The sequence below is a fragment of the Hyperoodon ampullatus genome (assembly GCF_949752795.1).
Source record: "Hyperoodon ampullatus genome assembly, chromosome: 3".
Lineage (NCBI taxonomy): Eukaryota > Metazoa > Chordata > Mammalia > Artiodactyla > Ziphiidae > Hyperoodon > Hyperoodon ampullatus.
In genome coordinates this window covers 113,978,411-114,003,662 of record NC_136916.1, presented here as the reverse complement: position 1 = coordinate 114,003,662, position 25,252 = coordinate 113,978,411, and the positions used below count along the sequence as shown (strand labels likewise).

The 25,252-nt window shown below is 39.2% G+C and overlaps 1 protein-coding gene across 1 annotated transcript in view; it reads right to left on the bottom strand.

The window, feature by feature from the left end:
- The window catches only part of AKAP6 (A-kinase anchoring protein 6), a gene marked incomplete at both ends in the record, with an annotated part of 373,598 nt that overhangs the window by 278,996 nt on the left and 69,350 nt on the right, over nt 1–25,252 (bottom strand). The window contains one exon of the mRNA XM_079701375.1: nt 1,375–1,626. Within this exon, the coding sequence (XP_079557501.1) occupies nt 1,375–1,626 (252 nt within the window). The remainder of the gene's footprint in view (nt 1–1,374; nt 1,627–25,252) is intronic.

Below are 25,252 nucleotides of genomic sequence, written 5' to 3'. Positions count from 1 at the left end.
AAAATCAACAGTAGAGCACTAAACTGGGTTTCAAGAGCCAAGGGACTAGCCTGGAGGGGTGGGATGGGGAGGGTGGGAGGGAGGGAGATGCATGAGGGAGGGGATGTGGGAACAGATGTATATGTATGACTGATTCACTTTGTTATAAAGCAGAAACTAATAAAAAAAAAAAAAAAAAGAAAAAAAAAAAAGAGCCAAGGGACTATATACATACACACACACTCTATGTATCTATACATGGTATCTATCTATCTATCTATCTATCTATCTATCTATCTATCCATCCATCCATCCACACACACGTATATATAGCCCCTACTTAGCTAGCACAATGCCTCTCCCTCTCTCTCTTTCTCTCTCGCTCTGACATATATGTCAGTTTTATTTGGGAATAGGAAAGTTCACTTGGACTTAACTTTACAGTGTTCATTATTAAGCTATGAATCAAGATTAACAGCAACAAACTCTTTAAACTATGCTTACTATGAGTGCAAAAAAATCTAAATATACTGGTTGTGCAAAATGCTAAAGTCCATATGACTCACTGAAACCAGAATGATTTTTCTAAACCATGAATTGAATTGCATCAATTCCCTGAACAAACTCTTCTGTTATCCTCAAAATAAAGTCCACTTCTCTTAATATGACTTTTTAATACGGCTTTTCATCTTCATGATCTAACCTCTGCTTACATATTACTTCAAATCCTGCTTCCTGGTCCCTTGAACTTTTTCCTCTCTGAGGCCATCATTCTCTCTCTTACCTCTGGATCTTTAATCATGCCATTCCTTCTGTCTAGGACAGTTCCTACCTCTGTTCATCAGTCTAATCTTGCTTCTCCTTCAGGTCTCAGGTTAGACTCACTCCTCCTGTAAAGGCTTCCCTGTCTGAATTAGGTGCCCCTTCTCTGTCCTCCAGTGGCATCATGTAGACCATTGTATCTGCATGTAGATCACGCAGATCACAGTCTGGTCTTAATGTCTGTCCACTTGCCTCCACTCCCCACTAGTCTCAGCTCTTTGAAGGCAAAGGCCATGTTTTGATTACTATTACACTCTTAGCACCTAGTGCCTGGCCCATATAAGCACTCAATGAATATTTATCAAATAATTGAACGAGGAACAGGAAGCCAGGTTAGCACCAACAGCTATGGGTGGTATCTGTGCAAACTACCGGGTGTGAATGAACTCTGGTTTTTAGCTTCATTCACATTAGAAGTGCCCTAGCCTCTAGTCACTATACCTAGATTCAACACCCGGCTTAGGACCTGCTTATTTACCTATAAAGAATTCCTATCCCACACCTCTGAACTGAAAACATCCTCAAATAATCACACCTGACAATGCACTATTTGGCTTCAAGGAAAACACCCACCTCCTTTGTCTCTTCAGAGAAAGCTTGCAGAATGTCCGTCTGTCTGGTGTAGTTGCCATTGGCGTCCTGCAGACCTTGCAGAATGCGCTCCCGCAGAACCAGCACTGAGACGCGGAGCTGGTGCCAGAGGAGCTGCACCGCGTGGATGTCCACAATCACGTTGACGGAGTAGGATAGCAGCTTCAGGGAGAACTCCGTTTCAAGGAGGGCATGGATTTGCTCAACATGATCAGAAATATCTTCACAAATGTCCTGCAATAAAGAAAAGCAAATATACGATGACTCCTTTGCCTTAACCTGGGAAGAGGATGGTAGAAAGGTCACTCCTTCACCTGACACCAATGATCAGGGCCAACAGGTCAGGTGAGCACATGTTGGATAGCTGGCCTTTGTTTCAGTTCAGATAGAGTCACAGGCCATATTCCTGGGCACTGGGCCTTCAGTGCACACAGGTAAGTTGATCTCTTTCTAAGCCACGAAAATCCTACTATTTTTCAGATACTCACATTGAAAGTTCATCCAAGGTGAGAGGTTACCTCACAAATCTGCTCTCTGTTCTCTTTATTTACTGTTAGTTTGGGATTTAGGTAAGGGAGCCAACGGCTCTTCTCTTTGCTACTGGTGAGCTCCACCGAACACATAATATCTTAGGATAGAAGCATCCTCCAGACATGTAGCATGAAGAAAAATGGGCTAGAATGTGTGCTGCACTGGAACTCCTAGCCATTCTCAGTGAGCCATGGGATCTTCAAGGTAAGGGATAATTGTCACTTTCCCACAGGAAAATTTAATATTTAAATTCTTAATGGATATCCACACTTTGCAAACAAAATCACTCTTAAGAAGGAAAACCAGAGAAACCCCAAGAGTGAACAAAAACAAAATACAGTTTGGTTTGGTTTTTAAGACTCAGACATTTAAAATAAAACCATTACTATATCAAAGTTTCAATGTCCTCCTCACATACTATTAGGTAGGCAGATTTTATCTGATGTGTCACTTGTCCTTACAAGTTCCCACATTTTCATTGTGCTGTCAGAGGCCAGCAGCATGAAATGGGCAGCATCACTGGTAATACTTACTTGAGCAATTGGAATCCATTAAGCATCAAAATGATGCAGATGTCAGCAAAAAGTGCTCAGTTACTCACTTTTAGTTATGTATCAGTGATTTCTTTTAAGTGCAGCTTTTATTTATGATTTTTGTTAAAGCTAAAATTTTAAGACAGCCTTTGAGTTGTGAGCCCTATCTTGAGTATCAAAACAGTCATTCTATGCTGGAAACATAACCTTCTGATTTCATACAATTCAATTACTTGTTTTCAAAGAAAAACTAAAATGTAACCTGTATTTGACAATGTGTAATAATAAGCCAAAAAAACTATTGAATAATGATAGAAAGTTGTGCTGAATTCTAAACAAAAATTATCGTACAATTCCAATACATGCTCCAACATTAGTTCTTGAAATCCAAGACCTAACTGGTAATAAATTGGTGATAATAACTTGAACCAGATTAAAAGTTTAAACTAAATAGACTTTGGAGTTCTGATTAGGTAAATTTCTTAGAAAAAAATATGGCCCATGGGCTTATGCAGTCCAAGAGAGACTTAGGGCAAAAATTATAATACCCTATTAACCAGTACATAAGAACAAATCACAGCCAGATTAGCTAGTCTCTGCTGACCTTAGGCAGAAAAAAGCAGGCCTCTAACTACCATCAGATATTCCATGTAGCCTGGGGTCTTAGCTGATGCTTGTTTGGACATCTACTCCATTTACCCCACGCATTTTATTCCTGATGCCTCAACCACCACCCCAAAGCAAATGCCCTCCATGCTTTGTCCTATTAGGATGCTCATTTCTATGTAGTACTGTGTTGCCTTGGAAAATGCCCTTCCTCCCACTGCTGACCTCTTCCAAATTCTCAGTACTCTCCTGGCTAATATCCCCAATCCATTGTAAAAACGTGCCCTAACCTCTTCACGAATGCTACCTCTACCTCCTGTTCCTACCCAAACTTCACTTTGCCCAAGGCTTCTGCTTCCTCCACTGCTCTCCCAGGGGAAGCTGCTCATTCTCCCAGGCCTCAGCTGAGAGATGGGGAAGGGTGGAGGAAGGAGGGGAGCTGATGGGGGAAGGGCAGACCTCAGTGCTTTTCTGTCACTTTCTGATCATTACTCTTTTGCCTTCTTTCTTCGTAGGTGCCTACTGTCTGCTAAGCCTTCCTGTCATCCTCCCTTACTACTGTTATCTACATTCTTCTCTCTCACTCCTCTGCACTGAAGAATGCATCTGGTTCATGGTTTTCCTCTCCATGCTGAGCACACAAAAACTAAGTTTTTATACCCTCCTCCTTAGTAACTGTGAAATGTGAATTAGCCCTGTTCCCACAGAAGCAGATGGGCCCTGAGGAGAAAGAAACACCCTCCCCACAAGTGCTGACCTCACTCTGTTGAGTATTTTGGCAATATGCACACGAAGGATCTGCTGAAATTCTGAAACTAAATGCATAGCATGGTGCAATTTTCTGGAGTCTATTAATTCATTTAATTACTTTTATGCCCTCTACTTTGCCACTGGTTGTCTGGCTTGACAAAATTACATGCACGCACAAATTATAGAACAAGAACTACAGATAAATGTGTAGGTTGTATGTTCAAGTGTGTGAGTGTATATACTCCCTCTCCCTCTAAACGGGGACTGTGCTTTGAACACTTGATGAGATGTTTGTTTAGAGAAAGGTAACTAATTCTGAATCTATATCTAGGTTTTAATCACAGAAGATCTGCTTTTCCCTGTCCCTCTATATAAATGTCAAACAAATATTTTTTAAAATATTCAGTCTGAAGCTTCTGGTGCTTTGGCCCTTAACTACTGCCAGTTTGTTGGATGTTATATGAAACAAGCTGAAGATTACGGACATTCAGTCAGATAACCAGGTATCAGAAACTTTAAAAAATGATTTGCTGAATGGCTTCCTCCCAGCAGAGATTGTTTGGAATTAAAAGGCACTGAGAGATCTGACTTGTTGGAGGCCCTGTGGGCACTAGATTAATAAGATGAAGTAGAAGCTTGGGTGTGGAGTTGGATTGGAGCCCAACTGATGCATGTAAGGAATCGCTGGCGTTTCAGCTTCTACCGGATGTTTAATTTGAGCAGGTAGCAACTGCAAACTGGACTCAACTCACATGGCTGAACTGCTCAGTGTATAACAAACTTTGGAGCACTTCAGTGCTACTTGGTGGAAACAAAGTGGTAACTTTAGAAGAAATTCACAGTTTTTTAGGAATATGAAAAGAAACAATCCCTTTGGGACTGGAGATACATAATATATATCTGAAGAACCTATAAGCAAAAATATTTCTCCCTATCTGTTTACTAAGAGTATTAACAGGAAGTAAAATCTTTCATTCATAGTTGGAGGTTTAAAACACTTAACATGGTAATGACTAGTTATGCTGATACAGTGACTAAGATTCATAGTGAAGTGTAATTGCCCAAAAAATGTTAATGTTTGATTTCAGATTCTTTCCTATTTTGATAGAGGGTGTTAGTAGGCAGAAAATTGAATGTCTACAGAAGAGGTAAGGTCAAGAAAGGGATGAGGATGCTAAAGATTCTATGAGTGACAGCCAAGGAGCCCTTTCCAGCATCCATGAGAAAAATGGTTAGGTCCACTGGTCCATCTTCTATAAAGCAATGTATTCCAGGCTCTGATTTCATAGTCGTAGCCTGAAATTATCCCATTTCTCCTGTTCACACCTAATTCTGGTCACTATTTCCAACAGTTCCAGTCCCTCTCCCCAATGTTGTCTGTGTTAGACCTTTCTTCTCTGACTTCTAGACTCCTCTCGTGATTCCCAAGTATGCATCATCTGGAATGATGCAACCATGGACAGATCCACCAGCCCAGACTTCTCACACTCTTAAGACTCTAGATTCAGTCTATCGCCCTTAAAGGCAGCTCGCACTCCTTGTAAACCAAGTCCACAAACAGAGAGCTGGAGGACTCTGAGAATGTAAAGGTGGAGGAAAGGCAGATCCAGAGAGAGGGGCCAAGGATACCAAGACAAACTGTTTATCTTCAGAAGCTCACCTGGAGTTGGTCCCATTATCTTGTTCTGTTACAGACAAAGGAAAGCTAAAAATCTAACTTCCTATGAATATTATTATTTGGCAACAGGAGGCTGTTTTGCATAATTAATGAAGATTTTATATCATCAGAAGGTATCTTCATTCCCAGAGGATTTATTTCAGCATGAGAATGTTTTCCCCAAGTAGAGGACTGGTTCCTCAGGACCTCTTTGTATAATTAGTGGCTACCATTAAATTGGGCAGTCAAGAATTTTGATGATATGGATCTTACTTTAACAGACTAATAATGAACAAAAACTTAATTTCAGTAGATAAAATTTCTTAGTTTATTTTTCAATATCATCAATTGGTATCAACTGCTTTAGCTACTTAAAATCTCCCATAATTCTAACATGAATTTCATTCATTCTCTTATATCCTTTCCTCTGAGAAAAGATGTTCTCCAGCAAGCTCATTTAAATGACTAAATCAACAGATGTCTCAAAGAATAACAAACTTTAATTTTAAATTGAAGATAGTTTTTAAATGTCCTTAAAGCAATAACATTTTTTATAGCTACTCAAATTGTCCCCAGCACAATTAAGGATAGAAGGATAATGTCTTTAGGAATTAATTACTTCTGTTTTTTTCACTGAATGTATTGAGTACCTACTATGTACTAACCCATGTGCTGGGGAAACAAAGGTGAATAATGCCAGGGTTTGGTCCCCTGGAGTTCCCTGCCTGGTGGGAGGGGGCATATAATTAGAAATTATAGTCAGGAAAGTTAAGTGTTCACAAAGGGTTCACAGATGAGGAGGAAATGATTGTGTCCACAGGGGCAAAGAGGAAAGGGGCACAAGCGCTTTTCAAAGGAAGTAAAGCTTGGGTCTTGAAGAAGACAACCAGGAGGATGAGACAGAGAAGAACATTCCAGGAAGTAGCAGGTGTCAATGTTGTCTCCATAACTGTGGACCTGGGGTTTAGCACCAATTTCTTAGGCACGGCATATTACACACCGTCCATAAAAGAACAAATTTTGACTTCATCAAAATTTAAAACTTTGGCTCATGAAAGATATTTTTAAGAAAAGGAAAAGATAAACTACAGATTGAGAAAAATATTTGCAAATTACTTACCCAACAAAGGATTTATATCCAGAACATACAGAGAATTCTCAAATCTCAACAGTAGAAAACAACCAACCCAATTCTAAAATAGGCAAAAGACTTGAACAAACACTTTACCTAAGTGGATATAATGATGGTAAATAAGCACATGAAACAATCTTCAGCCTCGTTAGCCATTAGGGAAATGCAAACTAAAACCATAGTGAGATACCAGTTTATACTTACTAGACTGATTAGAATAAAAAATTGCTGACAATACCAAGTGCTGAGGAGTTCCAGAGCAGTTGGAACTCTCCTACACTGATGATGAGAATGCAAAATGGTACAGTCATACTTGAAAACAGCTTAGCAGTTTCTTATGAAGTTAGACATACACTTACAATCTGACCCAGCAATCCCACTCCTGGGTGTTTATCCTAGAGAAATGATAACTCAGGTACACACAAAAATGAAAAGATGCTCTATTCATAAAAACCAAAATCTAAATGTCCTTCAGTGGATAAATGGATAAACAAACTACAGTACATCTATACAATACACATCAATCAGGGAAAAGAAGAACTATTGATACATGCAACAATTTGGATAAACCTCAAAAGCAGTAGGCTAAGTGAAAGAAGCTAGTCTCAAAAGGGTATACACTGTATAATTCCATTTATACAACATTCTCAAAAGACAAAACTACAGCAATGAAGAATATATCAGTGGTTGCCAGGGATTGGGGGTGGAGAGGGAATGACTATCAACTGATAGCATGAGGGAGTTTTTTGGGCTGATGGAACTGTTCTGAATTCTGATTATGGAGAAGGTAATAGAAATCTACACATGGGTTAAAACTTGTAGAACAGTACACCAAAACCCCCCACAATTTTGCTGTATGATAATTTTAAAACTAATGAAACAAAAGGAAGCCAGTTTATAGTCTCTTAGTAAAATGCATGTAAAAATTAATTTGGGGTCACACATTCCCTTCATATTCTTGGAAATGACAAATGGCACAGCCCTTAAGGTCATGGCACTACTATCATCATCTCTGATTCTGTAGCTTCCACATTAGTTTCTGGCAAGTATAAAGGAAAATGAGGCTCATCTGGAGCCCATCTCAAAGTGAATTAAAGCAAAACACAGTGGAAACAATGTATATTCAAAAGTTGCATGAAAAGTTTTCCCATAGGTATTACTGCATTAATGTGGGAAAGTGATGTTATTTTCTTGTTTAATTCACATACAGCACAGTAGTCCCTGTGGCATTCAGTATTACTCACAGCACAAAACGCACTGAATACATTATGTTGCCAACTTCCCACTTCACTCAACCTTCATGACACCTTATGGTCTCAAAATTGCAGCTGCTGCTGCCTGTCACTGAAACAGGACTCTTCTCTGGTTACCTAGCAGCTGATACAAACACTGAGGACCTGAGACTGTTTACAAATAAACTCCAGCTGGTTGGGTCAGTATTTTTCCTTTAATTTAGTTGTATGTTTATGTGAGAGAGGTGTCTTTTTTTGGTAAGATTGTTGTATATGTATTTTCCAGTTGTATCTTATTTCTTCTAGACAGATATAGGGCTTTTAAGATACCTGTTATATGGTCTTCCCTGGTGGCACAGTGGTTGAGAGTCCACCTGCCAATGCAGGGGACACGGGTTCGTGCCCCGGTCCGGGAAGATCCCACATGCCGCAGAGTGCTAGGCCCATGAGCCATGGCCCCTGAGCCTGCGCATACAGAGCCTGTGCTCCGCAGTGGGAGAGGCCACAGCTGTGAGAGGCCCACATACCGCAAAAAAAAAAGATACCTGTTATGTATTTAACCAGTATGTCCAGTTTTCACCAGAGTGAGATAGAAGTGAGGGTGTCTTTCATGTGAGCGCTCTGACTGCTTACTCTAATAACTCTAAGTATGACTGTCCCAGCTCCTGCTAACTGTCCCTGGGAGGGGATCTGTTTGCTGCCTCATCATTAGGCCACCATGCCCATTTCCAACCATTCTCAAAACATCTTGAAGGTTTCCTCATGAAATTACAAGTATCTGTGGATCAACATTCTGCCAAAGTGCCCCAAATTACCAGTCTCCAAGGGCTCCATGAGAATGTGGAGGGAAACCTCTCCTTCCAGCAACTTTCTCGCCCAGGTCTTAAAGCAACACTGGGCACCCCAGTTTCACTAAGTCCCACAAATGCAGCCGCTCCCACTTCTCTCTTGTTTCTTGCTTCCCTACGTGCAACCCCCAAGTGAGAAAACATAGCAAATCACTCCAGTACCTACAACCTGCCTCTCCATGGGACAAACAAACATCAACAGTCATTTCTGCATTCTTCTACTACCCAAATAATGTTTCTTTCTCTTCCCCCAAATAATTTCACTGTTTCTCTCGAAACACTCTTTTTTTTTCCCCCAAGTCTCAAGAGATTTTTTTTATTTATTTATTTATTTATTTATTTATTTATTTATTTATTTATTATTAGTTTCTGTTTTATAACAAAGTGAATCAGTCATACATATACATCTGTTCCCACATCCCTTCCCTCTTGCGTCTCCCTCCCTCCCACCCTCCCGATCCCACCCCTCCAGGCAGTCACAAAGCACCGAGCTGATCTCCCTGTGCTATGCGGCTGCTTCCCACTATCTATCTACCTTATGTTTGGTACTGTATATATGTCCATGCCTCTCTTTCGCTTTGTCACAGCTTACCCTTCCCCCTCCCCATATCCTCAAGTCCATTCTCAAGTAGGTCTGTGTCTTTATTCCTGTTTTACCCCTAGGTTCTTCATGACATTTTTTTTTCTTAAATTCCATATATATGTGTTAGCATACGGTATTTGTCTTTCTCTTTCTGAGTTACTTCACTCTGTATGACAGACTCTAGGTCTATCCACCTCGTTACAAATAGCTCAGTTTCGTTTCTTTTTATGGCTGAGTAATATTCCATTGTATATATGTGCCACATCTTCTTTATCCATTCATCCAATGATGGACACTTAGGTTGTTTCCATCTCCGGGCTATTGTGAATAGAGCTGCAATGAACATTTTGGTACATGTCTCTTTTTGAATTATGGTTTTCTCAGGGTATATGCCTAGTAGTGGGATTGCTGGGTCATATGGTAGTTCTATTTTTAGTTTTTTAAGGAACCTCCATACTGTTCTCCATAGTGGCTGTACCAATTCACATTCCCACCAGCAGTGCAAGAGTGTTCCCTTTTCTCCACACCCTCTCCAGCATTTATTGTTTCTAGATTTCTTGATGATGGCCATTCTGACTGGTGTGAGATGATATCTCATTGTGGTTTTGATTTGTATTTCTCTAATGATTAATGATGTTGAGCATTCTTTCATGTGTTTGTTGGCAGTCTGTATATCTTCTTTGGAGAAATGCCTATTTAAGTCTTCTGCCCATTTTTGGATTGGGTTGTTTGTGTTTTTGATATTGAGCTGCATGAGCTGCTTATAAATTTTGGAGATTAATCCTTTGTCAGTTGCTTCATTTGCAAATATTTTCTCCCATTCTGAGGGTTGTCTTTTGGTCTTGTTTATGGTTTCCTTTGCTGTGCAAAAGCTTTGAAGTTTCATTAGGTCCCATGTGTTTATCTTTGTCTTTATTTCCATTTCTCTAGGAGGTGGGTCCAAAAGGATCTTGCTGTGATTTATGTCATAGAGTGTTCTGCCTATGTTTTCCTCTAAGAGTTTGATAGTTTCCGGCCTTACATTTAGGTCTCTAATCCATTTTGAGCTTATTTTTGTGTATGGTGTTAGGGAATGATCTAATCTCATACTTTTACATGTCCCTGTCCAGTTTTCCCAGCACCACTTATTGAAGAGGCTGTCCTTTCTCCACTGTACATTCCTGCCTCCTTTATCAAAGATAAGTTGACCATATGTGCGTGGGTTTATCTCTGGGCTTTCTATCCTGTTCAGTTGATCTATATTTCTGTTTTTGTGCCAGTACCACACTGTCTTGATTACTGTAGCTTTGTAGTATAGTCTGAAGTCAGGGAGCCTGATTCCTCCAGCTCCATTTTTCGTTCTCAAGATTGCTTTGGCTATTTGGGGTCTTTTGTTTTTCCAAACAAATTTTGAAATTTTTTGTTCTAGTTCTGTGAAAAATGCCAGTGGTAGTTTGATAGGGATTGCATTGAATCTGTAGATTGCTTTGGGTAGTAGAGTCATTTTCACAAAATTGATTCTTCCAATCCAGGAGCATGGTATATCTCTCCACCTATTTGTATCAACTTTAATTTCTTTCATCAGTGTCTTATAATTTTCTGCATACAGGTCTTTTGTCTCCTTAGGTAGCTTTACTCCTAGATATTTTATTCTTTTTGTTTCAATGGTAAATGGGAGTGTTTTCTTGATTTCACTTTCAGATTTTTCATCATTAGTGTATAGGAATGCCAGAGATTTCTGTGCATTAATTTTGTATCCTGCTACTTTACCAAATTCATTGATTAGCTCTAGTAGTTTTTTGGTAGCATCTTTAGGATTCTCTATGTATAGTATCATGTCATCTGCAAACAGTGACAGCTTTACTTCTTCTTTTCCAATTTGGATTCCTTTTATTTCCTTTTTTTCTCTGATTGCTGTGGCTAAAACTTCCAAAACTAAGTTGAATAAGAGTGGTGAAAGTGGGCAGCCTTGTCTTGTTCCTGATCTTAGTGGAAATGGTTTCAGTTTTTCACCATTGAGGATGATGTTGGCTGTGGGTTTGTCATATATGGCCTTTATTATGTTGAGGAAAGTTCCCTCTATGCCTACTTTCTGCAGGGTTTTTATCATAAATGGGTGTTGAATTTTGTCGAAAGCTTTCTCTGCATCTATTGAGATGATCATATGGTTTTTCTTCTTCAATTTGTTAATATGGTGTATCACATTGATTGATTTGCGTATATTGAAGAATCCTTGCATTCCTGGAATAAACCCCACTTGATCATGGTGTATGATCCTTTTAATGTGCTATTGGATTCTGTTTGCTAGTATTTTGTTGAGGATTTTTGCATCTATGTTCATCAGTGATATTGGCCTGTAGTTTTCTTTCTTTGCGACATCCTTGCCTGGTTTTGGTATCAAGGTGATGGTGGCCTCATAGAATCGAAACACTCTTGAGTTACATTTGTATAACTGCAGGACACATTCAGATGGTTTTTCTAAAACAAACATGAATTAAAGTCTACTTTTAAAGGATAGGTCTCCTCACTCTCGCTTCCATCTTTTTCCCTATCAGAGTTTCAAAAACCTTGAGCCCTCATCTTATCCAGAGGATACCATTACATTTAAAATAAAGAGTTTTTATGTTCTAAAGTCAGTAAGCAAGAGATAAGTAAATATAAGATGTATTTTGTGTACATAATTTAGTCTTACTGCAAAATACCACGTCATCATGACTGCTCATTTTATTTACTAGCAATTGTAGAAATGAATGATTAAAGTGTCTTTTACCCATATGCTCACCATATGTGTGTGTTCATTAGAAAAAGCTGAAAAGAGATTCTTACCTAATACATGTACTTTGTATTTTAAAATACAGATCAAGGGAATAGCAGTTACTTGTTTAAAAAAAACTTGCAAGTGAACCATGTGAACTAAAACTTGCAACCTCATATAAAAAATATTGCAGGGTTACCCTGGTGGCGCAGTGGTTAAGAATCTGCCTGCCAATGCAGGGGACACAGGTTCGAGCCCTGGTCTGGGAAGATCCCATATGCCACGGAGCAACTAAGCCCATGCGCCACAACTACTGACCCACGTGCCACAACTACTGAAACCCTTGTGCCTAGAGCCCGTGCTCCGCAACAAGGGAAGCCACCACAATGAGAAGCCCGCGCACCGCAACGAAGAGCAGCCCCCGCTCACTTCAACTAGAGCAGCAACAAAGACCCAACACAGCCAAAAATAAATAAATAAAATAAATAAATTTATTTAAAAAAAAAATATTGCAGAGTATTGATGTCACCTTCAGTTGATTTTCAAAACTGTACTTTCTCCAAAAGACAGATTAATAGATGTTCCTATGACAAGGTATTTTTATTTCCCCAAAAGTAGACTACCCCCTCTTTTTTCCCTTCCTCTACACTTTTCTTTTTTTCTTTTAATTATAGCTGTATTTTTAAAATATTTATTTTATTTACTTGTTTTTATTTTTGGTTGCAACAGGTCTTTATTGTGGCATGCGGGATCTTCATTGCAGCATGCAAGATCTTTTTGTTGCGGCGCGTGGGCTCTTCGTTGCAGCGCATGGACTTCTCTCTAGTTGCAGTGTGCAGGTTTTCTCTTTCTAGTTGTGGCACGCAGGCTCCAGAGCGCATGGGCTCTGTAGTTTGCCGTACGTGGGCTCTCTAGTTGAGGCACATGGGCTCAGTAGTTGTGGCGCATGGGCTTAGTTGCCCCATGGCATGTGGGATCTTAGTTCCCCGACCAGGGATCAAACCCACGTCCCCTGCATTGGAAGGCGGACTCTTTACCACTGGACCACCAGGGAAGTCCTATTCCTCTTCACTTTCTAATAGTCCTAGTTTCTTCTTTGTCATATTGAGAATGACTGTGATGAAGACTGGTGGGAGGGATGCTGAGACTTTTATGATCATCATAGTACTTCTCTCCAAAGTTTGAAGAACTTTATGATTATAAAGAGTGGTTATCCTTTTAATTACTAAAATTCTGCAAGTATGAGGACTGAAATGAGATTATTTATGCAGAAGTGATTTTTATGTTATTGTTAGCTGGTACTCATCTACCTCCCTCACTAGATTGCACCTTTCTGGAAGCAGGAAATGTATCTTACTCGTCTGCACTGCTAGGACACCACCATACATGTGGGCAGTGTCCAAAGGATGCCTGTAGAATTGGATTCAATTGGATAAAATACTGTATTTCACAAATCAATGTAAAATCCTTAAAAAGCAAGTACTAGTTTAGCTTCCTCTTCCAAGTATATCTACACTAATCAGTATGCAATCTGCAAATGTAAGTAACTGACATCATCTCCTGTTTTGATTAGGAGAGGTGATGAAGAAAGCACATGGATTTGGGAGAGTGAAAGAGATTGCAGAAAGAGGAGGATGAAGATGCTTAATACAGACTTGGAAGCCTGCACACTTCTGCTTCCATGATCTGAAAGCCTCCTTTGCCTTAAATTGAGAAAGAACCAATTAAAAGTTCTGCTTGGCCATACCTGGCCATATCCAAATCAGGATTCTTCTGCTTTCCATTACTGAAATTTTTTTGGTTTAAAATTGTTATTTTAAAAGCGTCAGAGAGTTCACTGATGAAGATTCCACTTTAAATTCTTAATCCCAGGCTCTGACTTATTCAAGAGGGAAAAAATCCTGAGCAAAAAGACAAGAGGAAAATTGATAATTGCTATTGCACACTGGAAAAACCATTTTTTTTAACTGAGCTATGCTTAGTCACATTCATATTCAGTGTTCTAGATAAAGGTTCAAAATATAAGTTCATTCACTAGTGAAAATCACAGCTATGGCCTCAACACTCAATAGCTCATCTGGAAATTGCTCGGAAGGTCTGTACTTTCCCCAGGACATCTTTATAGAACCGATTTCAGGTAGAAATTGACAGAGAAGTCAGTGGCAGTTTTTATACTGAAGTGTGCAGTATAATCATGTGTTAATCATGCAGATTCCAGGACTGCTCCTTTTGAAGAGAGATGGGATGAAGAAATCTGCATTTTCTTAAGCATGCAGTGGTCATTATGCCTGTGTTCTAAGCACCAACCACAATTGAAAAACACTGAGCCAGAGATGGGTCATCTGTCTAGAAACAGGAGCTACATGCAAGCCTGTTGCTACACAACCCTAAGAACAAAACCCAGCGACTTGAAAGGCAGTCTGCCACTGACATTACACAGATGTCTCTACCAGAGAATTTACATTCTCTGTGTTCCAGAACACAATTTTCCACAACCTTATTTATCTACTGCTTACAGTGTTGTGATAATCTCTAGGGTAGCATCAGGTTTGCAGGTTTCTCTAACATGCTTTTTTTTCTGATTTTTTACACTTTTTAAATATAATAAAACAGATACAAAATATCACACATAAAAATATATAGCTTAATGAATTATGATAAGGCAAACAACTATCCAGGTCAAAAATTAGAACTTTGCCAGCCACCCCAGAAGTGCCTCCATGTGCCCCCTCCCCATCACAGACCCTCCAAGCCTCAAAAAATTGATCACTATCCTGACTTGAAGAGCAATCACTTTCCTGCATCTCTTTACAGTTTTATCACCCAAGTATGCACGCCTGGTACTATAATTTACTGTTGCCCATATTTTCACTTGCTATGTCTGTAAGTCTTTTTAAGTCTACAGAGTCCATCTCTATTCCTTTTGGTTTTTTTCATACAATTCACCTGTTGAAAGTCCTAGGGCATTAGACTTGCAGAGTTTCCCATAACTTGGATTTGTTGGTTGCAGCCATGTGAAAACAGTCATTGTGTTGGTCCTCTTCCTACAAACTGGCAGCTGGATCCTAAGGCCTGATTAGTTTAAGGTACAATGTCTTTGACTAAACCATCAGTAGTATTGTGTTCTTTCATCAAGAGGAATTTAACTTTGGTTTTTGCTCTTTTTTGATTGTTGATGCTATCAACTATTTTGACAGTTGATGCTCTGTACCTAAAACTGTTAATGTATTGGGGATTGTAAAATGATGATATTCTATCAATTTGTTTTCATTTACTAGCTGGAATAGAAGATGCTTCTCTTTATGGAAAATTTGGTTACAGTGATATAATTCATAAAGGAAAGTCAAGATATATGCTTGATTCTTTCCTTTTCTTTACCAGTTTTCAAGATAATGAATTGGTTTTCAAGACAATGTACTGGTTCTCTGTTACATTCAGAAGGTAACCAACCAGTCGGTTTTTAATATCATGTTGTACTCATGGATTTAAACATATTCGATGGATTTTGATCCATAGCAATTCTCAACCTTATTGAAGGGCAAACTGCCCATCTTTGGCCAGTAGTATCCCCTTCAATTTGACTTCAGGTTGGCTATTCTAAGTAGACTTTGATAGCTTCCTTGCTCATCCTGTATATTTCCAGACTTGAAATCAGCTATTTTTCTAATAAGCCTTGGTTTCCTTTAATGGGAAAAGTTTTTTCAGACTACCATCTGGACAGTAGGGATGCTCATTACTTCTACGTTAGTGATTGTTTCTAGGCTTTTTTTTAAAAATTAACAGAGCTAGTAGATATGTATATTTAAAAAAAAACACTTTATGAGTTCATAACTGATATTTCCAATTCAAATTCATGACCACAGGGTTTTAACCTAATATCTTCTATATGACATCTCTATCTCCTTTCTTCCACACCAAGAATTCTGATTCTCAAGAACACAGGGGGTGATGCAATTAGAGAATCCCATAATTACTCATTTGTTTTATCTCACATTATACATATGACAGTTTCAGAATACTAATGCTAATACTACTATTAATACTGGCCCTGAAGCAAATGACTAAGATAGGAATGTAAAAGATCTGGTCAAGTGTCCAAACCAACAAAATTAAAACTAATAGGAACAAAAAAAAAAAGAAAAAAAAAATCTGGTCAAGGTGGCTTTTGTTACCACAGAAGAGAGCTGGGTCACCTTTGGTTTGTCTTTAACTGGTCTTTGAGAGAACAGAACTTATACCCTAGTCTCACATTCATGATTGTTCATATTATACAGTTTAAATAAACATTTGTGGGTTTTGTAGGTTCCCACATTAATCAAGGTCCTTTTCGAAGGGAAAAAAAGCCTCAATAAAAATATAACCACATGACCATTAGTTTTCCTACAAGGAGGGAAAAGACTTTGCTTTTAGAAGGCATGCCTTAAGAGACTTCCTGCCTCAGAAGACCCTTCTAATCTTTGCAGATCATCACAGAATATGCAAAAGGACAAAAATCAATGAAAGTAGTAATCAACAATATTCCAAAGAGACTGCACCATTACATGAACTTGAGTGCTGGGTTTGCCAGATAAAGCACTATTTCTTTTCCTTTCCAGTACAACACCTACAGAGCATAGGGTGATTCTTATTACTTATTAGTTTAGGGCTGACCAGAGATGAAGATGGATCTTCTCTTTAAGCCATGGACTGTGATGATCTCTTCATTTTCCATCTCACATGGCCAAAGTTGTGCACTTCACATATTTGCTTTGTTTGTTCAGTGATCTATAGGTTATTTCTGTCTATTTCTATGAGGTCTGTCTGCCTTAGAAAATTCTTGTGTGGCAAGCACTGCATTTGTCTATTTTGCTTTACAGAGTATAATACCACAAGCAAATAGATTCTTAATACATGCTGATGTTAGTGATACTTAATTCACGAACCATGAAATAGGAGCTTGTAAGATGATCATGAGAAAGAAAAAATGAATCATAATATGTATCTAGATTACTCTGCACCAGGATGAATATTAGAAGGTCTTAGTTCTTGGTCTTGCTGTGTCCAGGTTATCCTTGTCCCAGTAGATCACTGAGTCTCAGTTTCCTCATCTGCAATAAAGTGGTAGATGGAATACCATCCACCAAGCTGGATGGTGTTCCATCCACCACCATCAAGCTCTAAAATTTTCTTTTGTTTTCTTTTTCTTTTATTTTGTGTAGCCCTCCCATAATACATAGCCTGAATTTTCATTACCCAGAAGTTTTTGTGTATCTCTGAAAATCCTTGTAACATGACTGCTACTTCCTTCTAGTAGTAGAACAAGCACTAGACTACGAATCAGGAGACCTGAGTTCCAGTCCTGGGGACATTGAAAAGTATCTCTCTGGGTTCTGCAGGTGACCCTCCCATAAGATTTGAAATAACAGCACTGATCCATACCAGCAGGCTGAGGAGGAAAGATCTATGATTCATTCAAAATGAGAGCTAAGACCCCTACACTTCCACCTCAGGGTTAATGTCCTGAGGAGCCCCTTTGGTTGTGTTTTCCTTAGTCACCATGATAGACTCAGGCCATTATTCTTCCACTTTCCTATTCCCCCATTCCTGCAAACACACACACACACACACACACACACACACACACACGCACGCCTGTGCATGTACACATATTCCTTTGAGGCTCATTCCCATCTGCCTATACCACCCACTACTACCTCTTCATTCCAGTCACTTAAGATTTTATTTTCTAAAAATTTATCAAAATTTTTAGCAACTTAGATTTATTTACCTGAGATGGAAATTTTCTAGTAACTCTCTTGAAATTTTGGAGCATTTCAAGTTATAAATGGTCTTATAAGTTCATCTGCAAATGCTTTCTCTTGACCTATTCATAAATGCTCTTCATACTGGGAGAAAGAAGTTAAGAGGATGAAAGTCCTATTTGGGATTTCATTGCTGACTCATGATGTGACCTTGGAAAGGTCAACCTCTTTCTTAGATGCACTCTTTATATATTTAGATCACTAAGAACATGGCACAGCTTCTAAGGATGTGTTTCTATGTCTTCCTCCCCCACATAAATATATCCACAGCAACTAGCTTGGCCGTTGATTTGTATTTAAACACCTACAGCATGCCTGTTGGAAGCTAACATTATAGACACAAGTTTTTAGATCTCACATCTGAGAGTCCGGAACAGGAAATGAAACCTCATAGGATTAGAGTCCTGTGAAGAACTAATTTTAGGGGCCATGGTTAACACCCTGTGAATGAGATAACAACAAATCCATATTCTGAAGCCAATACTACCCTTTTATGTAAGGTAGATGGGAACGCAGGTCATCAATTAACCTTCTGAAAAACTCCCACTGCCTCCCACAGACCCAATAATTTCATTTCCAGGAAACTCTCCTAAGGCAGTAATGCATTTACCTACTGAAATGCTATCACAGAGTTGTTTTTTTTTTTTTTTTGCATTACGTGGGCTTCTCACTGCTGTGGCCTCTCCCGTTGCGGAGCACAGGCTCCGGACATGCAGGCCCAGCAGCCATGGCTCACGGGCCTAGCCGCTCCGCGGCATGTGGGATCTTCCCAGACCGGGGCACGAACCCGTGTCCCCTGCATCGGCAGGCGGACTCTCAACCACTGCGCCACCAGGGAAGCCCCCACAGAGTTGTTTTTTTAATTGTGAAGAAAATCTAACAACCAAAAGATCAAAAGAGAGGAGATTGGTTTAACATGATGTGGTGTTCCATACAATGAAAAAATAGACAGATACTACAATATGCGTGTCGGATGTTCGAGATATATTGTTAACTGAGAAAAACTAAGTTATATAAGAGTTCTATTAAAAATTATAGTTATGTATACTCATAGGGAAAGAACTGAAAAATATGTTAAAGCTGTTCATAGTATACTCTCTAGGTGGCAGCATTGCAAATGATTTTTAATGTACTGTTTTTCTCCACTAGAGATTCATTTCTTTTGTGAAAAAAAAGAAGTAAAAAGTAAACAACAATGAAGAAGTTAGTTTCTATGGCAACATGTCAAGGAATGCACAGTTATGCAGAGTAAGTAATATGTAGAGTACAATATCAATAGAGTCAAAATCATTTACTGAAGAAGATCAATGTCAGAGCAACAGGATCCCAGACTCCTGGCATTCTTTTTGTGTAGGGATAGACCTGTCACTTCATTCACAGATATCCTATCAGCATTCTCTTAGGGCTCTATGTCAGATGGCCAGGTGTTACTAGCCAAGTACTAACAGATAAATAACATATCATTAATCAGTGGTTATTAAGACTTTCAGCTCTGTTTTCATTTTGATTGCCTTTTTTAAAGTTTAACAGAATTGATATAAAGATACAGGTGAGGGAAAGACATTAATCACCTGAAATGAGTGAGAATGTATGTATTACTCATCCTCTCTCCTAATTTGATTGATTGATTTGTCCCAGAGCATGACTGCATAGATCATTAACCCTCTTCTATATTTTCATATAAACCCATAAGGGAGGGATGTTTCTGGGGAAAGATTCCATTACTTGACAAAGTAAGACCCTGTTTATCTCCAGGAGTGACCTCAATATCCTAGGATTCAGAATCTTCCACTTTTTCAAGCTACTACGGCCTTTGAGTAATTACTGGAGAAGTGAAGACATCTCAAGAGAACTCAGCGCCCCCTTGGGGATATACTTTACATAACTAAAGTAACAGTTCTTCACAATTGCTTAGGAATTATTGAAATACACAATTTTTGCTGATCGATTTATATAAACTTTTATTTATTTCCATAAATGTAAATAACTTGTACTGGTGGATTTGTTTTGTTCCTATGCTCATCCCTTCATCCACAGAACCACAAAGAGCAAAAAGCATACATCTAGCACATTTTCTGAAACATTTAATGCTGACCATCAAAGCCTAAATGAAAACATAGAATTCAGCTTATATCTTAGTTAAGAGAATCCATTTTGGTATTTTGCCTGCTCTGTCATGCTTGACTGACTCTGTATCAGAACTACTCTTCAGCAAGAACTAGACATACGAAGCAAGATGAAAGTTACTGAATTCCAATAATGTGGTTTTAAATCTACCCTCATTGCCCTTTTCCAGAGGCCCCCTTGGGAAATAAAAATGGATCAAAATAACATATCTGACCACCAAGTACAGAAACCATCCATTATTAATGTCCCAATGACACACCAAAATGAAAGACGAAGGATCCATTCAAATAGTCTTATAACACTGATTCAGGCTCCTCAAAGGACATTGTACTTTACTTTTGAAATCAGCAACCAATTGAGAAATAAATTCAATTTCAATTGCACTTTCCAAACTTCCAGATTAATTTTACCTATAAAATCATTTTAACCTCACTGCTTACTTAGTTTGACTGTAAACTTAGTGAGGAAGAACTTTCTTTTTTCTGACTACACACACACAGAATCCTATTCATATCTCACAAGGAGCAGAAAGCACACAAAAGGAAAAGCAGGACCAGTAAATGAGCTCTGAGCAAGCACAAAGACCAACCAAACCTCAGGGTACTCCTTTCAACATTTAATCCATGATTAAAAAGCTCCTCCCTCTAGTATCCTAACTCTTAAGACCCTCTACCCCTACCAAATTGCAGACAGAAACCGTCTTGTGAATGTCTAGTGAAAATTCTGGTGTGTACAAGTAAATTAATAATGAGTAATAAAATTAAAGAAATAAAATAAAAGGGGCAAATGACTTGGAGATCAGAAAATAAGAGTAAGGAAAGACTATAAGAGAGATTTACAAGGATAAGGTAACTTAGATTGTTTCTCCATGATTTAGGTCTTACCTTTGCCCAAAAAAGGGGGAGAGAGGAAGGTGGCTTACAAATAGTAAAGTTTACTGTTAAAGTTTGAAAAAGGACAGGAGGGAGAAAGATAAATAAGACACTTAAAATGATATAGTTGCTGCATTCAAGCACTCAGTTCAGCTCTATGGAAGGAGGAGAAGATGTGTGACCAGAAGTGGATGGCTGAAGAAAAAGACCTGGTGTGGGAAATTTGAGACATAAAGGAATTATCAATAGTTAACACAAGAGGGTGGCAGTAGATGGTTTCTGTGAGTAGAGTGAACTAAGGACCTGGAACAACCAAACATGGAAGATCCTGCTTCTTTGGAATTGCACGACATCTTCTTGGCAATTATTCAGACTTTGAGTGCAAAGCAGAACCAAAGTTTAACTGAGAAAGTCAGGTGCAGAGAGGCCTACCTAGACTGGAAATGGCTGAATTGAAATCAGAGGGAGAACATTGACAACAAGGAAATTCCTAAGGAAAATTTATCTCTGCAACTAGTGAAAAGTGGATTCTGTAATTAAACTTTGTCCATGGTGTTTGTCTACTTATACTCTATAGAGGATTTGTTCTCCAGGTTTGCTCACACAAACATCAAGAAGGTTCTCACACTCCAAGCAGAGGGTAGAAGGTATGTGCAGGAAGATTTGATCCAGAGGGACCTCTTTTCCTCCTTTCTCCCGCAGGTTGGTACAAAGGTCAAGATCACCAGTGACCCCGAGGAGCCCTCTATATCAAAATGCCCCTGGGGTTTCATCACAGAGCAACAAAGAATGAGGATTTGACAGGTCAGCTTGACTCCAGTGATTTCCTTCATCCCGGGCTGACATGAGAAAATAAACAGATGCTTCCCTGAAATTGACAAACATTCTGTCATCATATGATGAGAGCAAAAAGGCCATCTTGATGTTGGAAAAAGCAGCTAAGCACCTAATTATAATAGCATTCGTTCTCTATAGAACAGGTCAGTCTTAGGTGGAAATATTAGCATGGATGCAGCTTAAGGTCTATAAATAGGCTATGAAAGGGGCAGAACAAAAGCTGACAACAACTATGTGAGCAGAATGTAAAATAAGTATCAAAATATCTCTGGGAAACAGGATTGTAGGTAATTTTTTCTTTATATGTATCCATATGTTTATTTATATATTACAATTTAGCGTAAGGAACATGGAATATTTTTCAAAAAATAATCATTTGGTGGTCTTTTTGCCTGCTTGTTTGTTCTTCAGCATATACACAAAGATCCTGTCTTTTAAAAATAGGAGACAATAAGTGCATTGCAGCAGAAAGACATGGTTAGCAGTAGTCATGGGAGAAGAGCTGGGCAGAAGGAGGGAAAAACTAACACAAAGCCTTTTGTGTGAGGGCCCCGGAACCCAGGTGATGACCAGTGCCAGATCCCCCTCAGGGTGCTCTGCCCACAAAGATATTACAGCCAAGTCCTGACCCATGAACTCACCCTAAAACTTCCTTTAAATGTAGCCAGAATACATCTTGTTTTTCAAACTGTGGGAGGTCAGCTGCTAGGGCTTATGGAATGACAAAGATTTCCGGGAGAGGCAACCTCAGTGAGAATAAAAGAGTGTCAAGTAACATACAGCAAGTGTAAACTGACACCAAGGCTGGAATGACCAACCCTCAGATGGACTATAAAAAGCCAGCAGAGTTGCACATCTCATCAGCAGGACTCTAGTTGCCTTGGAGCCAGACTGAGTCTGGGAGTTGTGACCACTCCAGCCACCGACGAGCAGGCAGTGCCCTGATCCAGCCCAAGCAAGAGGCTGGTGTCCTGGAGCCACCTCCCCTCTTGTGTAAGCGCCTCGATGAGACACAGGCCAGGACAGTGTCATTTGTAACAGCGCAACCTGCACTTCACTTATACAGCCAAGGAGGAGTCATAAAATACACTTATATACCACACAAATGGCCAATTAAAGGATTTTTTAAAACTTAAAAAAAAATTATTGTTCAACAGAAGTTTACTGCAAAAAAGTTAGAAAAGCTAAGACAAAATAATTAATCAGGGACCATGTCTGTCTCATTTACCATTTATCCCTAGGTCCCAAAACAATGCCTGGCACATAGTAGGCTCTCAATAAGTAAATAATCACTGAATGAAGATTAAATAAATCTCCAATAACCTACTCTTCATACAAAGTAGTGCATAACCTTCTAGACTGTATTCTATTTTTGTGCTGTTTTTCACTCAGTGGCATAACATGAATATTCTTTCATGTCAATAAATATGTTTCATAATTCTTTATGGCTGCACAGCATTCCCTTTTATGAAAACAGAGTATTGTTTGAATCAATCCTTTGTAGCTGGATGTTGGCCTTGGAGTGTCATTCTCTTAACAGCACAAATATCCTATTGGTCAATCACTAAATTCTGATTTTTCCTTTTGGTAGAATATTAAGTTCCATGAGAATAGGAACCTTTCCTGTCTTACTTGTCACTGGATCTCCAGAACCTAGTACAGTTTCTAAAGATCAATAAAGAATGAATAAGCAATGACACTTGTCTGTCCTCTTCCTTTGATTCCTATTTCAATGGCCCTGCTCCTGTCTGAACCATTGGCAAAGCCCTCAAGCTGGTTTCCTTCTTCTAATATGTCTAACCACCTTTCCTAAGGCATGTTCCCTAATTCCTTTACTGAGTTAAATACCAATACATGCCCCTTTAATTATGTGATGAATTCCCCCTTTCATCATGTGATTCCCTTGCTCAGAACAACCTTAAAGTCTGCAATGCAAGGATAAATTCAAAAGTCTTTATTCTAGTTTATCAAGGACCGCCATAAAATAATCGCAGAATATTTTAAAAATGGGAAGCTACCGTAGAGATTTTTCAGTCTGAAACCATCATTTCACATATGAGGTAACTGAAGCTTACAAGTTTCAATGACCTGCCAAGGACACATGGCTGGCCAGTGGTAGAACCCAGGTCTTTGGCAGGCCACGGCTTGTTCCTTCAGGCCATGTCAGCTGTGTCCCAGTCTACCTTGCCAGCTTCATCTCCTACCCAGATCCTCACTTTAGAGGAGACAATTTTCAGACTGTTCTGAAATAAGCCTGACTCGCCTGGCTCTTGCCTTTTGCTCAGAGCATTACTATTGCCTAAACTGTCCTCCTATCTGGCTTCTGTGCCTGATCTAATCTTTTTCAAGGCCCAGTTCAGGCCCTGCCTCCTCCACAATTCTTTTCCCAGGCCAAGCTCAATTCTTAGTCCTCTGATCTCGAATAGCACGTGCCTACCCCACTCATTCCAGCACTTAATTATACATTGCCTCGCAATGGGAAATATTTCACAGCTGAGTGAAGTAGCTTACTGCATGTGTAAGAAGGAAAAGAATGGCGGAAATGGAAAAAACACCATACAATGTGCTGAGCCAGCCAAATAAATACATTCTGATGCTGGAAGCAGGCCACTTAATAAGCACAGCCACCCAGGCATGACATCTTGATGCTTCCTTTCACCCTTCCTTATTTTAAATGTGGAACTTAATTTAAGGCCAGTGTTTCTGGTTTGCTAATTTCTGCAAAAGCCCTCCACCTTCAAGGCAAGATTATTTTTTATACTTTGAGGCACTGGATGGTAAGACCTTCGAGGGGAACAACTGTGCCTTACTTATTTTAGTATTCACAATAGTGCCTTGTGCAAAGCATTAGACTACAAATTTTGGAACAAATCTGATTACTTTTCTATAAGTAATTCTACAAATGCCCAAATTGAGATTTGCTATGGTATGATCCCCCGATTAATATTGTTGACAAGTAATGAGCAATTACTGGATAGATAATCACAATACCGACCAAGATGGAAAGAAGATGGTCAAAAAATTTTACTAGGGCTTCCCTGGTGGCGCAGTGGTTGAGAGTCCGCCTGCCGATGCAGGGGACACGGGTTCGTGCCCCGGTCTGGGAAGATCCCACATGCCGCGGAGCGGCTGGGCCCGTGAGCCATGGCCGCTGGGCCTGTGCGTCCGGAGCCTGTGCTCCGCAGCGGGAGAGGCCACAACAGTGAGAGGCCCACATAACGCAAAAAAAAAAAAAAAAAAAAAATTTTACTATAGTTACTATTAGGCCAAAGAACAAACAAAACCCTGTAATACAGTTAATTTACCTTATTCGAGTCACCACTGTCTATTCTTATACCAATACCTTAACTCAGGGGAAGTACTGCTTTTTAGGCACCATGCATAGACAATTTTTTTCTTTTCCTTAAGGTCTTCCTAAGAAGTATGTGTGGGGGGCTGTGTGTATAATGATATATGTACACAGGAAAAGAGATAGGGAACTTCCTTTAGACTGAAGAATTAAAATGAGATATACATATATGGCCGTTACATATGCCATAAAACTGTTATTTGTTATCAAAATATTGATACACAAGTTTGGGATCTAATGTCTCTTTATGTATTTCTGGGGTTTTTTT